General features: G+C 41.6%; 1 protein-coding gene across 1 annotated transcript; it reads right to left on the reverse strand.

Moving 5' to 3' along the window:
- Positions 1-1,099: 1,099 nt before the first annotated feature.
- On the reverse strand, positions 1,100-4,411 carry LOC133885258 (transcription initiation factor IIA subunit 2). The gene is made up of 4 exons (XM_062324944.1): positions 4,183-4,411; positions 3,789-3,926; positions 3,645-3,695; positions 1,100-1,486 (listed from the first exon to the last, which is right to left on the reverse strand). Exons 2-4 carry the CDS (start codon positions 3,915-3,917, stop codon positions 1,346-1,348), a joined length of 321 nt encoding a protein of 106 aa, XP_062180928.1. The 5' UTR covers positions 3,918-3,926; positions 4,183-4,411; the 3' UTR covers positions 1,100-1,345.
- Positions 4,412-10,637: the final 6,226 nt, after the last annotated feature.

Consider the following 10,637-nt stretch of genomic DNA (forward strand, 5'->3'; position numbering starts at 1 on the left):
TGGATCGAACTCTATCTGTAGAATATAAACAACGAGGGAGGCAGCTGCTGCGATATCTGCAAGAGCAATGCTGGCAATTGGACCCGTGGGTTTTGCGTTCGATAGATTTGGATTCGAGTTTAAATTTTTGTCCACGGATTTGATGAGTCGGATATCTAAAATAGGTTGAGTTGGGCTCGGGTTTTTGAATTCACCACGGATTAAGTCAGGTACCTTGAAAACTTATATGGGTCATTCAATTTCCACTTTCTACCTAACCCATCTACCAGCCCAACACTCATCTCTCTCCATCTCCCCCCTGTTTGGACTCTTGGTCAAATGCGACATCGCCGCCACACGCTGTTGCCGCTGGCACCCCGCGCCATCACGCATCGGCGCCTCCCCACGCAACCACCACCAGCACATGCCCCATCTCCACCCCGTGTAGCCGTCACCGACAGCGCCTCCCACGTAGCTGCTGTAGCCACGTGCAACCACTGTCAGAGCCTCGTGCAGCCGCGCTCTCTACGTAGTTGTCATCGTCGACGCCTCCCCACGTAGCCATCGTTGTCGGTGCCTCCCTACGCAACTATCGTCACCGTGGACGCCTCCCCACGTAGCCACCACCGAAGCCCCATGCAGTCGCCTCCCTACGTAGCCGTCACCGTCGACGCCTCCCTATGTAGCCACTGCTACCCAGTGTCCCCCTCTCCGCCCCGTGCAACTGACAAAGCCTCCCCGATGCTACAGCCATGATATCTAGTACAACCCAATGAGCACTCGAAACCCGATAAGCACCCAACGGAATTCAGTTGCCAATTTTTTTGCCCGTTTTCTATATCAAGTGTGGGTCAAGTTGAGGCTAGCGGATTTCGAGTTAAGTATGATTTTACTCCACCCAGACTTGATCCGATTCATTGCCAACCCTTCTACAAGCACAGCTTGCTTATCAGCAGTCTTTGAGTTTCTTTCGTTTCTTCCTCTACCCATCGTGTTCGATGCTGAAATTTCCAAGAATGTTTCAGCAACCTTAACTAACCCCCTTCCCCAGGAATTTTTGCAAGCTTAATGTCAGGTGATCTCAAACGGGCCTTCCCAAAAGGAATGGTTCAGGTGGTGATTCCGCACAAAGTTCTACTACTCTTCCTTTAGTCATTTAGTTATACCATATTATCAACACAGAAAGCGCAAAATTGTTACATAAGCGCTAACTCAGACAAGTTTGCAGCTGCTGTGATATTCTGGTATCACAGTAGATTGTATAGATACACATTGATTAGAAAACAGCAATGCTACGTGGGAGCCAGGTGTAGCGGAAGAGGACTACTAATGCCTGACAAACCCACCAAGAGCTTGCACCAGCAACCTATTGGCTGAGTAATTTGGAATCGCAGGCCACAATCTTCACCTTTCCCACTTGTTCTGTGGTCTCCTCGTTCTTGAATTGTGCGTCTGTCAAGATGAATGTCCAGACATTGTCACAGAACCTGTAGGTGTGCAGATGGCCCTGTATAGACAAAAGAACGGACATCGGTACCCGGACAAGGTATCAGTGCAATACAAACGCATGACAAACATGTCAACGAGCAGAAGCCGAATTCTGAAGTACAGATGATGAATGCAGTATTGTAGTGACAACGGGCAGTATTACAGGATGGGAAACACTGAACCATGATACCTTCTCCTGTATCAAACCACTTATGACGTGTGTGTGTGTGTGTGTGTGTGTGTGTGTGTGTGTGTTAAACACAGGTTCTTGGACGACTGTGCTCAAGAATGGCAACATTTTGGAGGAGTGCCAATTTCTCAAATTCCCATTGAGTAAACAATTGAGATACATCAATGCCCATTCCACCACTAATGATTAGAACCAAAAGTGAAATTTTAGTTAAAGTTATTAGAAAAGGAGTATCTCAAACCTACTCAAATAAAAATATAAAATGCAGCAGGCATCATCACATGCCTTGCATCCTCTGCATGTTACTCGGTAGCTAAGCATCAACATAAGATATATCATCAAATGTTTACAGGTATCAAAATACGACAAAAAGGCTACAGTGAACATTTGCATGTAAAAGATAAACACATTACCCACTATGAGAAACCAAATTTTGCCTTCAAAGATAGAACATGCCTCAACTGTTAGTTGGTCAAGCAGCAATTGGAAACAGAAAAATTTCCATGATTATTGCAGAAGCTGTACACTTGTCATTTTGAAAATGCATAAACAGCGGGCTCTGAGTGGTTTCTCTAAAGGTAATGTCGACCTAGTTGCAGGCATAAGTATAAAAGAGTTCACATGGTTGGGCACGAGCAACATGCCATCTGCGTGTGCAGGCATGCCATTGTGATGTCCCCAGCTCATGTGTACATCTGCATGCGGCCTAGTCTGTTCAGTGTTTTCAATATACACATGCAGCTTTCGTCACTTTCTTTGTAAGGTAGTTCAAGTCTGAGGCTTTCATGCTACGATCTGCCATGTTTTTTATTTTGTGCCGTGAATGGCATTTGTTCACATGGTTGCACGTAAGACAACTAGTTCATTTTTTATTTATTTTTTTGCAAAAGGGTCCGGGAGTAAGAACAGCTTTCTCAAAATAGAAAATGAACATGGTACTCATAACAAGTAAAACACAGTCTTCTGTTAATCCATGTTCTAATCTCTTTTTTTTTTATCAGGTTCAACTACAATTCGGGCATGGGAAAATGATATCCAAATTCCCACTACACTGCCACGGAAGAATCAGCTATCTGACTATGAAATTCGAAGGCATTTGACCCTAATGTCAGCGTAAAGCTTCATTTTGTTGAAGATTAATCTGGCCACAACAAAATGTTGACATACCACATTCTACCATTCATTTTCCCCACACAAGGTTTCTTACAAAATTCATGTTACTGATTTGGCTATTAAGCAGGTCCCGCAGCACTTGATGTGAAGCAAATAAAGAGAACTGAAACTGTGCTCCAAAAAGTACGTGTGAGATAAGCCTAAGCCTCAAAAGCTGTCGTGTATCTATGCCCATACACCATATTGACACCTTGTTAGTTTTTGCTACTCTTTTCCATGAACTCCAGTGTTCCACAATTTGTGCAATACTCTTAAGTACTCGTAACATTTCATGCAAGGCAAATTGTCAAATAGAATTTTGATTACCAATAGTGAATATCGAGTAGTAATTAGTATGTGGAGAACAAAAGGTTTAAATTTTCTTTACCAATATGTGGGTAAAAAATCTATTTGACTAATTGCAGTGCAGATTCAAGACACAGTACAGGTTAGGTATTAATTGCCTAGAAATTAAACATATTAACCATGCCTCAAAAGGATGTAACTATATAGGCGGACAAAATACTTGATAACTGCATAATAATTGTGAAGCATAATGAACCAACAAATGTAAACTACTGTTAAATCCAATTTGGCCTATTTACAGAATAAATACCATGCTAATGGTGACCTGAGTCTGGAATGTAGAAAAATAGCATGCGGGAATCGCTGCACCGGTCTGCTTGCTTAGGCGGCATGAAGCGCCATGAGCCGTGTGTTCTACTATGACCCATTTTGAAATAAACAGGGGATGTCATCTCGTTATTCTCTCCCAACCTAAAGGAAGATGTGTACAATGGACAATCTACTTTGAACCACTACTGCATGAACATACCTTAACATTAACTTTGCTCTTCACTTGGTTTTCCAACGCATCCGTCATAGACTGATGAGCATCACAAACAAACAAACAGAGTCAAACACAAGATTTCCCATAGGAATTTACACGAAAGGAAAAGCAGTGAGATGGGCCTTGCACCTTGTCAAACTGGACAAGGACCTGAATAGCGAGCTCCGGGCTGAGGGTGCCGCTAGAGACCATCTCGTCGAGCGTCTCGGTGAGGCACATGCCGATGGTGGACCTCCGGTACAGCTCGAAGGTGGCCATGGGCGTCGCCTGCACGAGCATACACACACCCTGCTGTTAACTACTACCACCAGCCTTCATCTATCGAGTCACCTATGAACCAAAAGATTCCCCTTTGATACGAGCGAGTACATCAGGGGAGCAGCGAACTGGATGGATTGGAGGGGAAGGAAGAAAGATTTGGAATTTGAGCGCTACCTCACCTCCCCTAACCTAACCTCAGAGCGAAGGGAAAGATAGGAGCAATCAATCGCAGGGAGCAAGCAAGAAGGATAGGGTTTCTTACCAAGGAAACAAGAAATCAATCCAAGTTCCGCAGGGATGGATCTCCGCTCCTCGGAAGTCCAGTCAAGTACCAGCAGAGGAGGGGGAGGACGGCGACGCGAGAGGTGGAATGGAAGGGAAGAGATGGGTGGATCGCGATGGAGCCGAGCGGCGGCGGAGGCGGAGGCGGAGGCGAGCTGCAGAGAGCAACAGGGAGAGCAGCCGTGCTTGGCCCACAGCCGATTATAAGGGACGAGGCAGATTGTCTTACTACGCTACGCCCGTTTATACTAGTACAGTATAAATAGAGGTATAGAAAAAAAAAGTTATATACATAGATAATTGAACAGCAGTATAGCACATAGATTCATTGTCATAGGATTTAAGACGCGCTATGCTGTACCTATCGTGCATTTTTATTGTCCTGAGCATGATAGGAAAAGACTAACAAAACTAGGTTAATCAATTTTGGACATCCCAAAATTTACTAATGACTTTATCAATATTTAACATATTTATTTAATTATACTAAAACCAGTAGAACTTTCATACATACACATAACTTTAACATGTAGACGACAGTAATATAAACCCAACAAAATTGGTTTCATATTTTTTTAGCTCTAGATATTTTTCTATGTATTTTAGATTATTTAAGCTGATTTATCAGTACAACTAATATTTCTTTCAATATTTACTAGAATTTCCCTAAAATCAAAATACCATAAAATACTTTTTCTACCAGGGTCCATTACCAGGGCTATTGCAGACTGTTTTGTGTTCGGTGTGGGCCGGGCCGTGTCGATTTGGACCTGGTTGTATTTGAACCCCAGCCATGAGCTGGAGATAGATAAGCGATGACATCAGACCCTTTGAGCGTCATCTTTTTCCTCCTCTTGTATCTTCCCGTCTCTTCCCCGGTTCTCCTCGTTCCCATTCGATTCGTGAGCTCGTCAGTGACCTCGACGCCGTCCAGAACGTTACACCACACATATGGATAATTTTTTCTTATCGTATAGTATCTAACTCATCTTAATTACCATTACTATACCATTTTATGTATCCGCGAATAATATTATTATGATAAACACATGAGATGAACTAAACATCACTCGCCCAAATTTGAATTATCATGCATAAGGCTGTTAGGCCCCTGTCCTCACAAACTAAAATCCTCGGCCCTAGCTCTACGAGGATGGCCGGCTGGCCGGGAACATATATACATGACAAAAGTTGGCCTGTCGGATAGACAGATTGATTGCCCTATATCGTATGTCCCTAATTTATCTCAACAATGACATGTATTCTTCAGATGTGTAGCACCTATATATATACACCTAGCTAGAGGCACATCGACCAACCACATGAGATCGATGGACTAACATATTTTAATTTCTTAGGTGAAGAGATCGACTGATCGAACTGATGCTGTTCATCTACAAGCACGCTAGGTATGTACTAGTGCTCAATGCTAGCTGATGGTTGGAAGCTAACCATACTACTCAAGTAGGGTTGGCATGCGGTCGATCATACGATAGGCACTTGCAGCTGTGAGGCATTATTTTCGGTTGGTATTGTATTGTTTAAGGCACAAATAGGTCCACTACTAAAGAACAAGTTATAAATAGCGTCTCATCAGTGTTGGTTCGAGCATAACTAAAACTGTTGATGTATCAGTGTCGGTTTATAAACTCCCGAGTGCAAACCACGATTAAGGCGCCAAGAATCGACATTGATAGGCTAACCATGCTACTCGGGTAGCGTTGGCATGCAGTCGATCATACGATAGGCACTTGCAGTTGTGAGGCATTATTTTTCAGTTGGTGTTGTGTTGTTTAAGGCATAGATAGGTCCACTACTATAGAACATGTTATAAATAGTGTCTCATCAGTATCAGTTCGAGCATAATTGATACTGTTGATATATCAGTGTCGGTTCTTAAACTCTCGCGTGCGAACCACGATTGAGGCGTCAAGAACCGACACTGATAGGCTAACCATACTACTCGGGTAGCGTTGGTATGCAGTCGATCATACGATAGGCACTTGCAGCTGTGAGGCATTATTTTTCGGTTGGTGTTGTGTTGTTTAAGGCATAGATAGGTCCACTACTATAGAACATGTTATAAATAGCGTCTCATCAGTGTTAGTACGAGCATAACCGATACTGTTGATATATCAGTGCCGGTTCTTAAACTCTCGCGTGCGAACCACGATTACCTATCAGTGCTGGTTCTTGGCGCTTCAATTATTGCTCGCACGCGAGAGTTTAAGAACCAGCACTGATAGTCATTACCAGTGCCGGTTGGAACTAGAACCGCACTGATGCATGTGTTATATTTATATCTAGCACTTAGCCGCTCTCCTCATTTGCTCCATTTAGCCTGGCGCCGCTCCTCCTCCCTGATTGCCACCTCCTCTCCGTCCGCAGCCTCCTCGTCGTGCGTTGGCTTGTTGCCTTCTCGTCCTCGTCCTTATCGTGCGTCGGCCCGCCGCCTCCTCCTCCTCGTCGTGCGCTGACCGCCGCCTGCTCGTCCTTGTCGTGCGTTGGCCCGCTGCCGCCTCCTCGTCCTCATCATGTGTCGGCCCACTGTCGCCTTCTCGTCCTCGTCGCACGCTAGCCCACCGTTGCCTCCTCAACGTCCCCATAGCGAGCAACAGTGGCAGTGGAGGTGGAGGGCGTAGATCTAGGCAGCGTGGATGCGGCCGCTCCATCCTATGTGGCCGCCTGGGTCCAGGTGACCACCCTCATACTCCTGGCCTCAAGATGCTCAACGGCGTATCCCCTTCCTACCCGAAAGAGCCACGAAACATTTGGGTTAGTTCTCAAATTCAAGTTAGCAAATTGTAGTTAGCAAAATTATAGTTAGCAAATTGTAGTTAGTAATTTTAGTTAGCTAATTTAGGTCCTGAAATTAGATATGTATTTTAGTTCATAATATGTTGGCTTATTATTAGATGTGTATATCATGATATTAGATGTGTATCGCTATATCAGTGTTTTAGATGTTACCATCACTTCCCATTAAATAACTAGTTTGTTACTTTCTTATTCTGTAATTGATGATTTGACATAATTGCTAGATTATCCACATGTACCGATTGATATGGTATTGCTGTTTTTTTCTCTAGGCATGTAGACGTAACTATGACTTATCTTAGGTACATCTGCATGCTCAGAGATGAAAATATCTTTGCTATGAATTATAAGAAGGTCAGTTAATATTGCAGTTTCAGTTAACAAATTCAAAAGTTAACATGTCGATTGATGTAGATACTTCCTTATCTACAATGGCTATATGATATTATTACGGACCTTGGTGGCACACCACCTGTGATGACGATCACATTGGTTGACAACAATAAAATGAAGATCACTATCTCTTTTAGCATTGCTTTTCCTAAAGGATGATATATCACTTTAACAGCATCAAGCTCCGAAATAGATCAAAGACTTATGGCTGAAAGATCTGGTGTACATGCGCTTCTACAATCGGTTAACCTGTAACTTGTATATATGTTTTCGAACTACATCTATTTCAAATTTAAAACGCTTGAATAGAATGAGGATGTGCTTGCAATGACTCCTAGGCTCTCGTGGTTACATATAGCTGAAATGGTTGGTGACATGAACCTGTAGTTTGTAGCTAGGATTATTTCAATAATATTAAAATTTTCCTCTGTATTGTTGCTCTTTGTCTGTAGAATTTTTACTGAAATACTCAGATGCGGATGGATCATAGTTTGACTTCAATGTTATGTCTTCTTGCCCAGCAGTGAGGGTACATATTACTTGATCCTCAATGCAGGAAGGTCCGAGAAGAAAAATACTAGCCACACATTAAGTTTCTGTGTGATAGTAATAGTTTAATTATTTACGGGGAGTTCAACGAAACTTTCATTTGAAGTAACAACTAGTACGCTCATTTGTGCACTGAATCATTTTGATATAATATTTGAAGTTAAAATTTTAGATATCAACTATTCATGTAATGGTTTTTGATGTAATTCTAGAAATACATGTAGTTTGAATTAATGTATTAAGTGTTTATCGTGACTTAAACATTAGAAAAATGGATGCATTTGTACGAGTAATCAATGTCGGTTCAAATCTACCGTTGATGGCTATTTTGGACCGACAATAATAAGGTATTCTGCAGTAATAATCGCTCTGTTTGACAAAACATGATTATTATTCTTAATCCATCAAGAGGCCTACTTTTCATTAATTGTTTGATATATTAATTATTCCTAAATCATCCATTTAATCGATGTTACCTAGCATGTTTATATAACCATGCAACATATTCTTGCATATATAATTCTACAGCAGGGTTTTAGTTACCATTTTGTAAACGGTTATCGGTTCTCGGTTGTAATTTGGTAGAAACCGGTTGAATTTTGTTAAATTTTTGAATTTTAAATTTAAGTGTGGTCGGTAACCGCTCAGTTTATAAAAACGGTACGGACCAGATCATCCGGTAACCGTGATAAATGAGCCGTTACCGATGATATTTGTAACCGTGTTATGCAGCCTATCAATTAGGCAACTCACGATTATCAGCTGATCTTGCATACTTTAGCATTTGCAAGTCACATTTGTTGTTTGTCCGGCGGCCGGTTGAGCACGTGATAAGATTAGACAACAGGAATGCCAAGCTAATTTTTATCACAATTGAAGTATTTGATCATTCACAAACTAACCCGGCCCAGCCCTTCTAGAAAGCACAACAACTTTGCTTGCTTGTTTGTCTATAATTTTGGAGCGGTGAACTGAACTGAAGAAAACTTCTCAAGAGTGCCCCACACGCTCTGCAAATGCAATCAGGCAAAGCATGCTACTGTACTGTGCTGTATTGTATTGTATTCAGTTGAGTTGGGTAGGTTTGCATGGCGTGCAAACTCCTCAACTTAACGACGCAGAAGCAGCAGCGCATTGAATAATGCTTCCAAGCACAAGAAAGGGAGGTCCATAAAAAAGATTACAACCAACCAACTAACATGGCACGCTTGCGTTGCGGCCCTCCCCAAGTTCTCGTTTAGCATCTTGTACTCTCATTTTTTTTTTGATGTTTTAGAACATATTAAGATCGATCCTATAAGCACCTTATCTCATAATTAAGATCGATGATGGCCCGTATTTATCTATCTAGTTCCTCCTCTATTATCATCATTTCACTTTTCCTGAGGTCTATACAATAGACCATTAAGAAAATAAGTGAAAATATATCTTGATTTATTTATGATGGGTCATTGACAATATTTGTGTTGGAGTTGAGTTTGATTTTTATGAGCATGTCTATGTATTACAATACATGATTATGACTAATTAGAGATGGAATTGGAGAAACGTGGTTGTTTATCTTATGATGTGCAGGTTAAACCCATTGATAAAAGAAAAAAAAGATTGATGGAAGCAACTTGGCGGTTGACGGCGGGATAATCAGGACTAAGCGGGGTACTTGATGCCGGATGATCAAGAAGGCCGGACGGAATCAAGAGCGATTCTAGTTATACACGTGAATATTAAGCAAAATGTGAGAAAGCGAATGGAGACAGCGTGTTGTCAAAGTCAAGCGAAAGGGATGCCGGTACAAGTGACAAGACGGTCCGAGGGATTGAGAACGGGAGAGACTTGCCGGCGGTTAAGATATCAAAACAGAATACACATGTTAACATCGTGTTGCTTACTTAAAGTGTAAGAAAGTGACGACGAGTCATGCTTTGAGAAGCGTGTAAGACGGTTTCGCGGTTTGATTTTAAAATCGTGGGAATTTGTGAAGTACATGTGACATCATCGTGAAGCTTGCGTCGAGACGAAATTAAGTCATGAAGGTATTATGGTTGTCTAATGGACGAGAAAAAAATAGACAAAAATACCCTCGATGTTAGGTAGAAGTGTATTGTAAGAGAAATGCATTTTAGAAGTAATCTAGGAAATTTAGGGGTCAAAAAAATCTAGACTATAAATAAAAGGGAGGCTTGGTTGTGCTCTTTTGAGTAATTCATTTGAGAGCTTTGTGTTAGGGTTTTAGAGGAGAAAATATGAGAGTTTAGCTTATGTATTATGTGAGAGTTTTGTATGAAAAATACTTTATAATCTGTTAAAAATAGAGCTATCATTTGGAAGTAATAAAGTTTATGTTTCCTCCTATATTTATGGTAATCTCCTTCTGATTTTCCTCTACAAGTTATTTTGTTATGTTGTGACACTTGCAAGTTGTTTTATGTTCAAATTCTTCCTTATTGCGTTGATCGTTGATCGTCTACGTGGTGCATGCATAGATCTCTTACGTAGTCACCGGCCCCACCATGAGCCACAATGGACAAAGGGGATATAGGAGATCCATGCAAGTATCATGTAGATGGTAGCTACAGACATGGGGGAATTTGGAAACATATGACTTGGTGTGAGATCTAATAAAATGATTTGCAAATGGGTTTATGAAAAATCTGACTTGTGGGTTTTTGTAATTTT

This window comes from Phragmites australis, chromosome 11 (genome assembly GCF_958298935.1).
Source record: "Phragmites australis chromosome 11, lpPhrAust1.1, whole genome shotgun sequence".
NCBI classification, from domain to species: domain Eukaryota; kingdom Viridiplantae; phylum Streptophyta; class Magnoliopsida; order Poales; family Poaceae; genus Phragmites; species Phragmites australis.